This window comes from Mobula birostris, chromosome 3, assembly GCF_030028105.1.
Source record: "Mobula birostris isolate sMobBir1 chromosome 3, sMobBir1.hap1, whole genome shotgun sequence".
NCBI lineage: Eukaryota > Metazoa > Chordata > Chondrichthyes > Myliobatiformes > Myliobatidae > Mobula > Mobula birostris.
In genome coordinates, this window is record NC_092372.1 from 228758952 (window position 1) to 228775076 (window position 16125).

General features: G+C 43.6%; 1 protein-coding gene across 1 annotated transcript in view; it reads left to right on the top strand.

The window, feature by feature from the left end:
- Positions 1-16125, top strand: part of LOC140195630 (repressor of RNA polymerase III transcription MAF1 homolog) — a 54768-nt gene that overhangs the window by 6936 nt on the left and 31707 nt on the right. Inside the window, exon 2 of the mRNA XM_072254302.1 lies at positions 8522-8664. Within this exon, the coding sequence (XP_072110403.1) occupies positions 8582-8664 (83 nt within the window). The 5' untranslated portion in view covers positions 8522-8581. The remainder of the gene's footprint in view (positions 1-8521; positions 8665-16125) is intronic.

Sequence of the window (16125 nt, forward strand, 5' to 3'; positions counted from 1 at the left end):
GCTGAAGAGGCTTGGGAATGCCAAAGATGAATCAATGCCTACAGCAGTATTGTACAGTACTGTAGTCTGACTATTGCTGCAGTAGTCAGTTTTGAGCTTGCTGCTTGTCCTTGTGCTGGATTTCGATTCAAATTAACAACTGACCCTTGTATTCTGAGCCTCAAGTGTTTACTAACTTTTTGTCACTTAAAATCTACAACCACTTCCTTATCCAGCCTTTTCCATCAGCTGACCCGATTTCTCCAGTACATGAGATAACTGCTACAAGCGTAAACACTGACCAGTCTCTAGTTACTAGAGATGTTCTTGCACCTTTGAGGAATTGAATTGACTTTACTTCTTACATCCTTCATATACATGAGTAAAAATCTTTACGTTGTGTCTCTATCTCAATGTGCAATTTATAATTTAGAATAAATAGAACAGTCAATGTAATATAGAGTACACTCAAATCAGTGTGAGTTAATCAGTCTGATGGCCTGGTGGAAGATGATGTCCCGGAGCCTGTCAGTCCTGGCTTTTATGCTGCGGTACTGTTTCCTGGATGGTAGCAGCTGGAATAGATTGTGATTGGGATGGCTTGGGTCCCCAAACAATAACGAGGTGGCCTACAGGGAAGAAGTCATCTCTCTGACACGGTGATGTCAAGAAAACAAGCTTTCCCTCGATGTCACAAAAACAAAGGAGCTGGTTGTGGATTACTGGAGGAATGGAGACGGGCTAACTCCTATTGACATCAATGGATCTGGGCCAATGGACCATTTTCCATTTATTTGTCTGTAATTGGTCCAACCCTACCTGCAGTTTTCAGTTTTCATGTTGGTTTGGGAAGTTGGATTCTACTGCCTTCGAATTCTCATCTCCCCTTTCACTATTTATCAGGATTCTTGACGAAGACACTATTATTTTAGTAATGCAATGCTGAGCAGGCCTTTCGAGCCAGAGCCACGCCACTCAGCAACCCACCTATTTAACTCTAGCCTGATCACAGGGCAATTTACAATGACCATTTAACTTGCCCAGTTCCTCTTTGGACTGTGGGAGGAAATTAAGGCACTGGGGAAAACCCCTGCATTCCACAGGGAGGATGTACAGATCTCTTCCAGGATGGCACTGGAATTGAACTCCAAACTCTGGCTGTAATGGTGTGTGTGACAGTAGTAGGGTGCACAGCGGGGAGTGAGGGAGGACTGAGCTTAACTGTTTACACCAGTGCCTAGAAACTGTTTGTCAGATGGGTAAGGCAGATCTTTGGGCATGGATTAATACATCTGGGGTGTAGCTGTTGTAGGAGCATGGCTGAGGGAGGGACAAGATGGTGGCAATTTGGGGGCAAGGCCAATTTAGGTGGTATTACACAGGATCTGTCAGGTATTGGTTGGAGGAGTTTGAAGAGTGATGTTTGGCAGGTGGGAGCCATTTAAAAGTGGGAGTACAAGAATTCAGGGACAGCATGTTCCTGTTAGTGAAGGTGAAGGCCAGGGCCCACAAGAGTAGAGTGTTCTGGATTACAGAGGCACTAGCCTGTCAGGTATAGGCAGCTAAGATTGTGACTCCACTTGGAGTAAGGGGGTAAAAGGGGACGCTTGAAAAATTAGGAGGGCAAAAAACGAATGTGAAATAGCTTTTGCAAATATGATACGGGAGGTCCCAAGCATAAGTGCATCGGGATAAGAGTAAGTACATTGAAAATAAGTATCCTTTTCTGACATGAAGCCATTGGTCCTTGATAAATGGCTGTTTCTTTACTGTCATGAAAGACATTGTGAGGGAATTTAGAAACTGAAGTTTTAAAGGTGGACAAATCTCCAGTGCCTGGGAGTCACAAAGCTCAGAAACAGGTCCTTTGGCCCGACCTGTCCATGCTGACTGTTGCCCAGTGAGCTAGTCCCTTCTGAGTGCAGACTAGACACTGAGGGACCCCTTGCAGAACTATTTTTATCCTCGCTGGCCATGGGTGAGGTGCTGGGTGACTGGCTGTTAAGAAAGGCTGGGGGTAAACCTAGGAGCTCTAGGCTGGTGAGTTCATGCTGGTAAGTTACTGGAGGGCAATCAAAGACAGGATGTACTTTGGAAGAGCAAAGTCTGATTGGAGCTGGTCAGTATGGCTTTATACATGGGAAACAGTGTCTCTAGTTTGGTCGAGTTTGTCCAGAGAAGTGACCAATATGTTCCAGTATAATTATCATTCAACCATAGCTGAATGAACATGATGAACATATACTGGATCATCATGTGCTGTGTTGTATGACGTGGGTGATCATGGTCTTTCTATCTCCATAAGACAAAGGAGTGGAATGAGGCCATTCAGCCTACTGAAACTGCTCTGCCATTCCATCATGGCTGATCCCAGATCCCAATCAATTCCATACACCTGCCTTCTCACCATATCCTTTGATACCCTGACCAATCAGGAGACTATCAACTTCTACTTTAAATATGCCCGTGGACTTGGCCTCTACTGCAGTCTATGGCAGGGTATCCACAGATTCATTACTCTCTCTGGCTAATAAAATCCTCCTTATCTCTGTTCTAAAGGGCCCCTCAATTGATGAGATCCCTGCCCCCCCCCCACATTCTTTTAAATTCCAGTGAGTACAGGCCCAAAGCTGCCAAATGCTCCTCAGATGTTAACCCCTTCATTCCTGAAATAGTCCTCATGAACCTACTCTGGACCCTCTCCAATGTCAACACATCCTTTGAGATATGGAGCCCAAAACTGTTGACAGTACTCCAAGTGTGGCCTGACTAGTGTCTTATAAAGGCTTAGCATTATCTCTTTGCTTTTATATTCTATTCCCCTTGAAATAAATGCCAGTATTGCATTTGCCACCTTTACTACAGACTTGACCTGTAAATTAACCTTCTGGAAGTCTTGCATGAGAACTCTTAAGTCCCTCTGCACCTCTGTTTGAACCACCTTCCCCATTTAGATAATAGTCCACACTATTGTTCCTTTTACCAAAATACATTCCCATATGTTTTCCCAACACTATTCCATCTGCCATTTTTTTTTTTGCCCAGTCTTCCAGTTTGTCCAAGTCCTGTTGAATTACATTGCTTCCTCAGCAGTACCTACCCCTCCACCTATCTTTGTATCATCCACAAACTTTGCCAGAAAGCCATCAATTCCGTTATTTAAAGGATAATTTTTTTTTTTGGCAGATGTTTCTAAAGAAGTGGTTTACCATTGCACTCTGGGCAGTGTTTTCACAAGACAAGTGGTCCCAGCCATTATCAATACACTTCAGAGATTGTCTGGTGTTAGTGGGTGCATCAGCTGCTCCCATGGCTTCATGTGACCCTGGTCAGTGCGCTGGGCCAGTGCCACACCTTGCCCAAGGGTGACCTGCAGGCTAGGGTAGGGAAGGAGTGCCCTTTCTTCTCCATTTCCATTCTGCCCTCATTGAATATGAATGAGTGAATATAGCCAAGTGAAAGAGCATTCCTCTTAGGCCAAGGTGTGAAACACATTACCAACAGCACATATGGTGAACATAGAAAACATGCAGTCACAAAAACATCATGTAGCCCAAGTCCCTGAATGGCATGACTTGCAGAATGATGGTGCATAGGATGCTGGCTTGGCCTAATTTGTTCTTCCTCAGAGGGCAGTGCTGTGGAAAACCTTCAAAGCTAGACCGTTTTGGTGTTGATTGGAATTTATGAAATTGTACTGGGATTGTAAATTTGCCTGTGTTCAGTTTGACACCTGCAGCTATTGTTACTGCTCATGATCAGTACCTCGGCACAGCTTTGGTTCTTGAGGAGAATGCGGAATGCTGGAGGATTTTGGCAGGTCAGGCAGCATTTATGAAATGAGTAAACAGTCAGTGTTTTGAGGGAAGACACTTCAGGACTGGAAAATAAGGGGGAAGACAGAATAAAAAGGTGGGGGGAGGGAAGGAAGCAGGACGGGTTGGAACGGGAGCTCCTAACCTCTGGGAACCATGGACCCCTCAATTAATGGTAGAGGTCCATAGCATAAAGGTTGGGACCCTGCTCCAGAAGGTGATGTGTAAAGCTGGGTGGGATAAGGGAGGTGATAGGTGCAAAAAGAAAAGGGTTGAAGGAGGAGAAATCTGATAGGAGAGTGGACCATTGGAGAAAGGGAAGGAGGGGCATTGGAGGAGGTGATTGGCAGGTGAGAAGAGGCCAGAATGCTGAATTTGTAAAATTTTTTTAAAAAGTCGTTTATTGTCATTAACTGTATACATGTATACTGTCAAACAAGACTAATTTTCTCCACACCAGGGTGTAAAGCACCATAGTACACATAAAACATTAAGGTTCGTCCATCGTCATCGATGAAGACTTTGACACTCAACCCAGCATGGATGGAAAGCGTGCCTGGGAGCAGTCTGACTGGATTCGAGCTTGGGAACCTTTGCTCCGGAGTCTGGCGCTGATGTCACTGCGCCACCAGCCGGGATATGATGGTGTTGAGACTAGCGCATGATTTGGATTTAAGTGAGGGAGAGTTGCGCAGCGTCAGCCTCACTCTCTTCCCAATTCCCATCTGGATCCAGTGGCAAGACAGAGTCGAGACGGCTGGAGATGGGACTGGGCATAGTGGATGACCAGGACATCTTCTGTGTCTTGTCATGCTCTACGCGTTCCACGACGCTTGCAGAGACCAGCTTCTTGACCGTTGGACCTTCCATTGGTCTCATCTGCTCATAAAACAAAACTTGTGAAAGGATGAAATCTACAGATGGATTACACAGAAGTTGTTTTTTTTTAAAAAAAGGCATAAATTAAATATTATAAGGTACAGAACAGATTAACCAGTGACACTTCAAATGCAATGCAGCAGGGAGTTCAGAAGTCTAATGGCCTGGGGGAAGAAACTGTTCCCCATCCTGACTGTTCTTGTTTTTATGCATCAGTCTCCTGCTGATGGTAGAAAGTCAAAGAGGATGCTGGATGGATGGGTGGAATAATTGATAATACCAAGGCCTTGTGTACACAGCGCTCCTGATTAATATCCCTGGTGGATGGTAGGGAGACCCCTGTGCTCCTCTCAGCTGTTCTCACAGGCCTTTCTGTCCGATGCTCGACTGCTCCCACACCAGATGGAGATGCAGCTTGTCAGAACGCTCTTAATGGAGCTCCTGCAGAATGCAGTTGAGATGGAGGCGGGGGAGCATCGCGTGCCTCAGTCTCCTTGGCAAGTGGAAGTGCTGCTGTGCCTTGATCGGGGGTGATATTAAGGGACCAGGTGAGGTTTGTCCTGGTTGTGTGCGGTCTTTCATCGATTCTATTGTGTTTCTTTGTACTTGCTGTGAATGCCTGCAAGAAAATGAATCTCCCGTTTGTACATGATGACATAAATGGACTTTGATAATAAATTTACTTTAAACTTTTTGGACTTTTGAACCTGTTAATCTTACTAGACCAAGTGTGTGTGGGGGGAGGCATTTGTGCTAAACCCTTACTAAAGGTCCACCTAGACCACTGAGCCTAATTAGGGAAAATTCATTGAGTGGGTGTTTCAGAGTGAAGTGAGAATAACTGGCATATGAATTTGACAACAGCCAGAAACAGCTTTGTGCTGGACAAGGTCAGTAACCAGAGGAAAGATTACATTTTTAATTCAAAACTGAGATCTGTTTTGCCACTGACAGCTGGAGGATTCTCCCACGGCTGTTTAATCTTTCATGGCAGTCAGGGCTGTGAGGGAGGGGCAGTGACAGTGGGGGTGGGGTTTATATCTTGTCTCCTCACCTTCACCAGTGGTGGAGGTGCTGCCTCTGTAAACGTAACTTCGCTAGATCAAATAATGACAGCACAAAAAGATCGTTACTTATCTTTTCACCCGTTTGTTTCTTCGAGCTCAGCCAGCGAGTGAACTTGGACCCAACATCAGGGAGAGAATCTTTCTCATCTCCCCGGCGGTTCTACAAGTTCACTGCCTGATGTCAGAATTGTCAGAAGTTATAAGGCCACCGATACAAAAGAACAATCAATTTGATAATCATTCCAGCCAAGTCAATGGGCTATTGATACAGAGAACAATCAGTTTGATAACCATTCCGGCCAGGTCATTGGACTATTGATACAAAAGTACAATCACTCCAGCCACCTTAATTAAAGAAAGGAATGTCCTACCTGATTTGCTGCAGCCACAACTTAGTTACAAAGATAAGAACATCTGTCAAATTTATGCTTTAATTAAGAAAGGAATGTTCCGTCTAATATCCATCAGGTACTGCTTTTTGTCAAAAGCCCAGAGATATCTTGTGTGGATCTGGGTGAAGTTTAACCCTTATCTTGCTCCAAGGAAAGCAGCTGTGAGACTTTATTAAACATACTGCAGTCACAGACATAGTCAGTACTGAATCCATTGTTTACAGGATTTTTGAGAATCCCCCATTCCCTTAAACTTTATCACCTCTATAGATCTGGTTTCTAGGTTCAGTTTAGTGGCGTTTAAAAATAAATAAATAAATTCAGGTGTACTGAGAAAGTTTAGATTAGATAAGGATTAGCTTCATTTGTCTCGCACAGTCAAAATGTATGGTGAAATGTGTCAATGATCAACAGTGTGGGGATGTTTATGATAGGTGCATTATGGAGTAGGCTCTTCCATCCCTTCAAACAGCAACCCCCAGTTTAGCCCCAAACCAACTCATGGGGCAAATTATAATGACTAATTACCCTACCCAATATGTCTTTAGACTGGGAGGAAACCAGAGCACCTGGGGAAACCCACACATTCCACAGGGAGGATTTGGAGGATGCTGGAATTGAACTCTGAACTTTGATCCCTTGAATAGCGCTGTGCTAAGCGCTGTGCCACTGTGGCACCCTCAGATGTGTTGGGGACAGTCTGAGGATGAGCTGGGGGCAGCGTACAAGTGTTGCCAAGCTTCCAGCACCAACATAGTATGGCCACAACTTATTAATCTGTCTCTGGAGTGTGGGAGGAACCCAGAGGAAACCCATGCAGATGTGGTGAGAATGTACGAACTCCTTATAGAACCATAATTGTTGATTACTGGTACTGTACAGTGTTATGTTAACATGCTTTGTACATGAATGGTCAAAATACAGAAATAACACAAGTAGTAGGAGCTAGGCCATCTGGCCTGTTGATTAAAGTAGAGATAAATTTGTACACTGGCCCTTATTGCAAAGAATTTGGAATAGAATTGTAGGCAATTTGTATTTGCCATGAAAACCTCAGTACTGTAGTGTAGCATTCATGCTGATTTCTACAAAGGAACTAAGTCTTGTCGGTAATTATTAATGAGGAAGTGTTTCAACATTGAGTTGATGAGGGTGGTGAAACTTTCTACTGGCTGGAGTCTGACAAGGTGACATTGGGCAAGTGATTTCCCTTTTAGGATTGGAATGAGATCTTGTTGGTGTTCTCATCACTAGGACTCCACATAGCATAAGTATATTCAATCTAAACATTTAATGTTTTCTAGTCTAAATAAATTGGTGTTTGGGTAGTAAATTCAGACTGAAGCAGGGGACCATTGAGGTCCTGTGGTTGAGCATTTGAGATTTTGTAACTTATGATTTCTAGCTTGAATGTGAACATTTTGCAGAACTGCCTCTGTTATAGCAAAGATTACAATGAGTCCAGCAGGAGCCTGTCTTTACAACTGCTCTTCAGTCCACTCACTTATCCCCTCCAGCAAGTACAGCATTACCCATCGAATGTAGACCAGTACAGCACAAGAGAAGGCCCTTTCGCCCACAATATTGTGCTGAACCAGTTAGTAATCAGATACACAAACTAAACCCTTCTGCCTACACAATGTCCATATCCTTCCTTTTTCCCTCAGTTCATGTGTGCATCTGAAGGTCTCCAGTCCCTAATGTTTCTGCCTGTACCACCACCTCAGGTAGGGAGGTAGGTGTGTCCCTGCCCCTCATTTCTTTGGAAATTGCCCCCCCCCCCCACCCAGCTCAAAGTACATGTCCTCTGGTTTTACATGGTGTCTGTCTGTTCCAGGGGTGGACAATCTTTTACATTCCATGCGTCAATTTTTTCACGCACGAGTTCAGATGCGATTTTTTTTTTCCCCACGCACAAGTTCTATATCAACATTTTTAGAAGAATTGAATGGGGGTACAAGAGTTGTATGGTGCATCTGAACTCACGAGTGGGAAAAAAAAATTGATGCATGGAATGTAAAACCCCTGGTCTATTCTATCTGCCTCTTTATCTTATCTCCCCTCAGCATCTGCCGCTCTAGAGAAAACGACCCAAGTTTGTCCAATCTCTAAGCCAGACAGCATCCTGGTAAACCTCTTCTGCACCCTCTCCAATGCCTCAATCCTTCCTGTAATGGAGTGACCAGAACTGTATGCAAAATTCTGGATGTGGCTTATAGTTTTATAAACCTGCAACATAACTTCCTGACTTTTGAACTCGATGCCCGGACTATTAAAGGCAAGTATGCCATATGAATACACTGAGTGTATTCAAGTGCTGTGCATAGAGTTTGCCTTGGAGATTTTGGTAAATTTTAAAATACATTTTTCTCCTCTGTTTTGGTTACAGTTTTGCTATCTTGAGTTCCTGGTTCAGAGACCATAGCTGGATTGAGTCAAGTCTTCTGCAATGAAGCTGTTGGAAAATTCAAGTTTTGAGGCTATTAGCTCTCAGCTTACCATAGAGACTGGCGATTCTCGCATCATCGGGCGGTGAGTATTGTATATCACTGTCTGGTTAATCAATATGGATGTTAAAAGTTCTGAAGTTATTGATTACTTTGACTTGGAAGACAGGATAGTGACGGTATGATTCACAATGTCAAACTCAAAATCATGGCAGTTTATTTGTTAACTTGAATTAACTTTTTTAGTAAGATTGTTGTGAAATTTGTTTTGCAGCAGCAGTATATTGAAGTATATAATATAATTTTTAAAGTACATTTATAGTAATTTATAAATCTTCATTAAAAAAAGTTAGTGCTCACGGTCTGTTCAAAAATCTGGCAGAGGGGAAGAAGCTGTTCCTAAAACATTGAGTGTTGGTCTTCAGTGTATCTCATTGGTGGTAGCGCTCTCTTCGCAATTAGCTTGATCACCACAGTTGCTCAGAACAAATAATTTCTAGAATAAGAGAGAAGCCAGTCAAAGTAACCATTCCAAAAATTACAAGCCAAGGGCCTGAAAATGGGATTAGCACAGATGGTGCCTCTGCGTTGGGATGGGTACAATAGGCTGAATAGTCTGTTATAAACTGTGACTCCAAATAAAGATATTGAAACATACAGTGAAATGTGTCATTTGCTTCAAATCAAATCAGTGAGGATTGCACTGGGCAGTGTCTCCACACTTCCAGCATGTGCACAACTTACCAACTCTAGCCAGTATATCTTTGGGGGGTTGGGGGGGGGTGCAGAGGAGAACTGGAGCATCCAGAAGAAACCCACTCAGTCACGGGGAGAGTATACAAACCCCTTCGAGACAGTGACAGGAACTGAATCCTGGGCAGTGAACTCTGCAGCTGTAATAGTGTTAGGCTAACAGCTACACTACCATGCTTCCCAGCCACCTTGGAGATGAGTCTATAAGCTAAGTATACTTTATAGAGGTTTTGAGATGTGTGATATCAGATTGATTTTTTCCATCTGTATTTCACTGCAGTTAACTCTATTCCTTTATGTAATTGGCTGATTGTCCTGAATCTGCCTCCGCAGCACTCTTGGGTAGAACCTTTTAAAATCCCTTTGCTCTAGGTAAAAAAAATTGTTCAGCTGTCTGGAATAGCCAAGCTGATATTTGTGACTACCGTTTAGTTCTCGAAAGAGTGATCTCCTCAATGCAAAATTAAGTGGCCTGTGGCCAATACGGTAGCATAGCGGTTAGCACAGTGCTTTATCGTACCAGCTGTAAGATCGGGGTTCAGTTCCCACCTCTGCCTATTAGGAGATTGTATGTTGCTTTCTTCTGGGTGCACTGGCTTCCTCCCACATTCGAGAGACGACGGGTTAGAAATAGTGAAGTTGTAGATATGCTATGATGCCAAAAGCGTGGCAACACTTGCAGGCTGCTCGACATAATCCTTGCAGTTTAAAAACAATGCATTTCACTGTTTTGATGTACGTGTAGCAAGGATAATCTTTAGCTAATCCTCAGTTTTCCACACTACATAGTACCTGCTATGTTCTAGTCCATTAGCTTAACCTGCCCATACTGTCTGTAGTCTCCTTTTGCTCTTTGTAGCCCATTCCTTAAGACCATAGCCATAGGAGCAGAATTAGGCCATTTGGCCGATCATATTTCACTCCACCATTCCATCATGACTGATTTATTAACCCTGTCAACCCCATTCTCCTTTATTCTCCCTCTAGCCTTTGACACCCTTGCTAATCAAGAACCTGTCAACCTTCACTTTAAATATACTCTTGACTTGTTGAATGTGGCTATGAATTCCATAGATTCACAATCCTCTAGCTAAAAAAAAAACTCATCTGTTTCAATGTATGTCCCTGTGTTCTGGGGGGCTGTCCTCTGGTCCTAGACTCCCCCACTATAGGAAACATCCTCTCCACATCCACTTTATCAAGGCTTTCCAATATGTTTCAATAAGGTCCCTTTGCATTCTTTAAAAAAACTCAGACGAATACAGGCCTAGAGCCATCAAGCACTGCTAACACATTAACCCTTTCATTCCTGGAATCATTGTCTTGACCCTCTACTGATGTATCATAAAGTAGATGCATCACACTTTGGTGTGGCCGCTGTTCTACCAGGATCTCAAGAGACTTCAGAGAGTTGTCGAGCACACTGCAGAAGCCAGGCTCCCTACCATAGACTCTGCCTACACTTCTCACTGCCTTGGTAAAGCAGCCAACAAAGTCAAAGACTGCACCCACCCCAGATGTTGGGCAGAAGATATAAAATCCTGAAAGTGCATATCACCAGGATTGAGGGCAGCTTGTATCCTGCTGTTGTAGGGCAATTTAATGGCTCTTTCATGATAGTGGGCCCTTGACCTCACATCCTGCCTGTTATGGCCTTGCACCGTGCATGCCTGCACTTGCTGTTATTTCAGCAGTGCATCAAGGTAACAGTGGTAAAGTAAGTCTTGATAGGTTCTTGATTAGTCAAGGTGTCAAATGTTACTAGGAGAGGACATGAGACTGGAGTTGAGAGCATAATAAATCAGCCATGATGGAATGGTGGAGCAGACTTGATGGGCTGAATGGCCTAAATCTGCTCCTAGGTCTTGTGATAATATAGATCTGTATGAGCAGCATTGGGGGAAAGAGTTTTTTGGTATTCCTCAGTGGAGGTCCTCCGTTGGTTGGGGTTGGCCATGGATGTTGTGTCCTAGCTGCCTACGGGATATGCAGGGCAGTACAATGCAGAGAGCAAGTTGTTCATCGTGCAGCGGGTCTCGTTGGACAGAGGCACTGCACCACCAAAGTGGACAGCTGGGACACAATGTCCACAGTTGACCTCGACCAACAGAAGGTCAATAAAAAAAATGTGAATTTTGTGCATTGAAGGGCATTTTTCACAATACTAATCTGATCCAAATCGGGTTTATCACTGACATGGTGTACATTGTGAAATTTGTTTTTACAGCAGCAGTATGGTGCGAGACATAAAAATGACTAAATTGCAATAAGAATATAAAATTGTAAAATAGTGACATGCACACAATGCTGGAGGAACTCAGCAGACCAGGCAACAGCTATGGAAAAAGAGTACAGTCGACATTTTGGGCTGAGGTAGTGTTCATAGGTTCATAAATTAGTAGAATCAACTTGTTAATAACCAGGATGTTGCCTGGACTGGAGAGTTGGGGTGAGGTAATGGAGGAGATGGAGGGGACTGACCCTTTGTGAAGGTTTATAACTGAGGGGAGTAGATGGGATCTAATCTTTTTTAGGGTAGAAATTTATTTAGAGCAGGGTTCCCCAACCTGGGATCCAAAGAATGATCTGTTAATAGAAGGGGTCCATGACGTAAAGGTTGGGAACCCCTGACTTAGAGTTACAGTGCAGAGCAGGTCCTCTGGCCCTTCAAGCGGTGCCTCCCAGCAGCCCACTGCCTCCCGAGCCAAATCACGGGACAATTTACAGTGACCAGTTAATCCATTAACTGTGTGCCTTTGGAATGTGGAGGAAACTGGAACATCCAGAGGAAGCCCACACGCATGCAAGAAGGAGGTACAAAATCCTTACAGATGACGTTGGAATTGAACTCTATACTCTGGTGCACCGAGCTGTTAGAGCACTATGCTACTGTGGCATCCAGTCTTTTTCCTAGGTCCTGAATGAAAGGCACAAGTTTGGGGTGAGGGGAGAAATTTCAAGGGCCCTCTCTTTGACTCTGAGATCAGGGGTTATATTTTTCAGTGAATAATTGGAACAGACGAGAGGTGGACACAAGACAGATTTACAACTTTTAAAAGGAATTTGGACAGGTACTTGGATAGGATGGGCATTGAGGGCTGTGGAGATAATTCAGGCATTGCGTGGGCAGGGTAAGCTAGAGACCTGTTTATTGGATTTGATTCTAAAAGATGAGTATGTCCATTTTTGAGGAAAAAGCTTTTCTTTTGGCTCTTGAGCAGAAAGCCAGCTTCCTGTATTTCTACCCTTGGTTTTGTGCTGTGTGCTGTTTCCAATGTAGTGTTGTGGGTGTCAACGTAACTGACATATTGAAGGGCTATAAACAGTGCTGGTATTTGATGTGGTTTGTATTTCAGTGTTAGTAGAAAGGCAGCCTGCTTCCTTCTCTTGTGGTTTCTATATGATCTGTAAAGTCTCATTTAATTGTGACTCTCTGTCTTCCCATTGTATCTTGCTACATTCAGTAAGTACAGGAATGGAATTCTGTGGTCTTCTGCTGCTGTAGCCCATCTTCAAGTTGTCACCTTCCTGTCAGCTTGAACCAGTCTAGGCCATTATCCACTGACCACTCATCAACAAGGCATTTTCATTCACAGAAGCGCCATTCACTGGACCTTTTTTTGTTTTTCCCACACCATACTCGGTAAATTCTAGAGACTGGTTTCTTGGGGTTTTCGAGCACAGCAGATTCTGAGATATTTAAACCACCTCGTCTGGCACCAACACTCATTCCATGGTCAAAGTCACTTAGATTGCATTTCTCTCCTATTCTGATGTTTGTTCTGAGCAACAGCTGAACCTCTTTGCAATGTCTGTTTTTATGCATTGAGTTGCTGCCACATAATTGGCTGATGAGATATTTGCATTAACAAGCAGGTGTATCTAATAATAGTGGTTACTGAGTATATATTCCCATTTTTACTGGCAGAGTTAGAGGAGCTACCCAAAATGGAAACCTTCCCGGTGCTGCCACTAACTTCATTGTTTCTGTGGTCCAACCTCCAGCTACCTTTCAATACTCATCCTTGTTCATTGAATGTTTTAGTTTCTTTGGTAAAAGGGTTTCAATTCAGATTTATCACATGTACATCAAAATACACAGTGAAATGCATTATTTGCATTAATAATACTTCTCCAAGGATCGTCACCTTGTTGTGGTGGAGAGGCTTGTGGGTTCATGAGAGCGATGCTGTCTGGAGCTTGGCTCCTGGTAGGGTCACCCATGGTGGTAAAGGCAAGGGGGAGGTTCTAGCCGGAGTGATCTAACCAAGGCCTCAACAGTCAAGCTGGCAGAACATGATGACGCATCACATCAGCAAATGTAGGGTGCAGGTTCTTTCCAGTGAAGACTGGAGACCCTTCCCAGAAAAGAGTTCCCAGTTGTCTTCCATTCCACGTCACTAGACCCTGACCCCGATTTGTCAAGGATCACACAGTGGCTTCCCATGTGTCAGCCTCCCCACATTAAACTAATTCACGCACAGGCCTTCTCCATTAAGGGAATCCACACTGCCATCCCAGATTACGTCCCATGGTGATCAGCAAGTGGCAAAGGGGGCAGGATTGTGCCAGACTAAATGGATTCTGGATCAGAGTTCTTGAAGACCCACCAGCAGACAACCCCTTCCTCGAGTCAAATGATTACATTACCACTACATGCATAGCAGTCAACACCTAGGGATGTGCTGGGGCCGCCCATACGATGGTTCCATTTCTCTTTGAGTAGCTCTTTCTGATTGCTTTGAAACACTGTTCTGAAGTCGATTTTCATCATCCTTTCCAGTCATGATCTCCCCGCCACCGAGCATCGAGCTTTTTTTATTTAGAGATACAGTGCGGAACAGGCCCTTGCGGCCCAACAAGTGCGCTACCTTGTGACCCACCTGATTACTAATTTGCAATGATCAATTAACCTACGGACCGTTGTCTTTGGAATGTGGGAGGAAGCTTCTGTGGTTCACAGGGAGTATGTACAAACTCCTTACAGATGATGATAGAATTGAACCCTGAGCTGTGATAGTGTCGCACTAACAGCTACATGACCGTAGTGCCCCAAGTTGTATCTACAAGATGTTCTTTATTCTAGAAAAATGTATTTTAATTCTAATAATTGGCAGACAAGAGACTAACAGTGATTTTTTTTTCTGAAAGTCGCCATGACTGAATAACTTCATGCTTACTTTCAACCAGGTTAATAATTACTCCTAATTGCTATTCTGACAGCTATCAAACATTAAATCTAACTTGCTAATGTGAAGAGATTTAACTTTAAGGTGTTTAGAGGAAAGTGTCGGGGAGATATCAGAGGTAGATTTTTGGAATAGTGGTGGAACATGTTGCCTGGGGTGGTGGTGCAGGTGGATACATTGGAAATATTTAAGAAACTCTTAATCAGGCACATGCTTGCTTAAGCCCATCACCCCTACTGTGGCATTGGCTACCAAAAGTATCTCACCAGGGTCCTCTGTCCTGGGCCAGTCTTTCAAATTGTCCCTAGGTGTAGCCTGTCATACGTCTTCAGATCAAGGTTTAATATCACTGGCATATGTCATGAAATTTGTTATGTGGCAGTGGAACATTATAATGCATAATAATGAAAACTGTAATTTGTAATAACAAGTGTGTATATTAAAAGGATAAATAAATAAGTTGGACAAAGGGTGGGGGGAGTAGTGAGGTAGTGTTTGTGTTTTCGCTGTCCATTCAAAAATCTGGTGGTGGAGGGGAAGAAGCTGTTCCTGAATTGAGTTTGTGTGCCTTCAGGTTCCTGTACTGTACCACCACCTGTATGGGAAGCAACGAGAAGAAGGCAGGTCCTGAGTGATGGTGTTCCTTAATGATGAATGCATGCCATCTTTCTCAAGCATTGCTCCTTGAAAATGTCCTGAGGCTAGTGCTCACGATGGAGCTGGCTACGTTACAACTTTCTGCAGCTTGTTTCGATCCTGTGCAGTGGCCTCTCCCGCATCCCATACCAGATGGTGATGCAGTCAGTTAGAATGGTCTTCCAGGCAAAGGTCTTCCCTCTCCCTGGGATGAAGTCTTTGGAGTTTGTTCATGTTCAACCCTCCTTATGCAGCTGGTCGTGGTGAAGTTGACAGGCACATGGTGGGCTATGTGGGAGGGACGTGTTAGATTGAACATTACAGTGCTAAACTTTGAACTACTCCAAGTACAATGTTCTAAACTGGTTCTTTCAGAAAGAAGTTAGTATCTGGTCATAGTGAAACTGAAGGCAAATAATTAGAACAGTACAGAGAATTGAGTAGCTCTGTCATTACACGGAATCTCATGCCAGCTCCGCCATTCACAAAATCAGCAACATCTTGCATTTTCCTTGATTCTTCTAGCATGCATGAATCTATCGAAAAATTGGCAGCCCTTCTAATGTGCTTCCTTCCAATTTCTTCATCCGTTCTGACTACCTGTTCATTTCTAACTTGAGCAGTTTGGCTTGTCAAAGTTCTAATTTGGTATCAAAATGTATACACCATATACAGCCTTGAGCTTCACTTCTTGCAGGCAGCCAGAAAACAAAGAAACATTAGAAATCCCTAAAAGCACAACAAGACCGCCACACATCCAATATGCAAAGAGTATTTATTTATCTATTGCATAAATAGTGAAACATGTGGAACATGAACTGCAAAGTCCTGAAAGTGAGTTCACAGTTGCAGAGCCTGAACAGTTCCCTGAAACAATGCTGCAACTGGGGATGGCCTGTATGTGAAAAGGCATCAGTCCTTTGAGTGTTTTATAAATGTCACGCTCTCTACACTTTGATCAGCTTCTG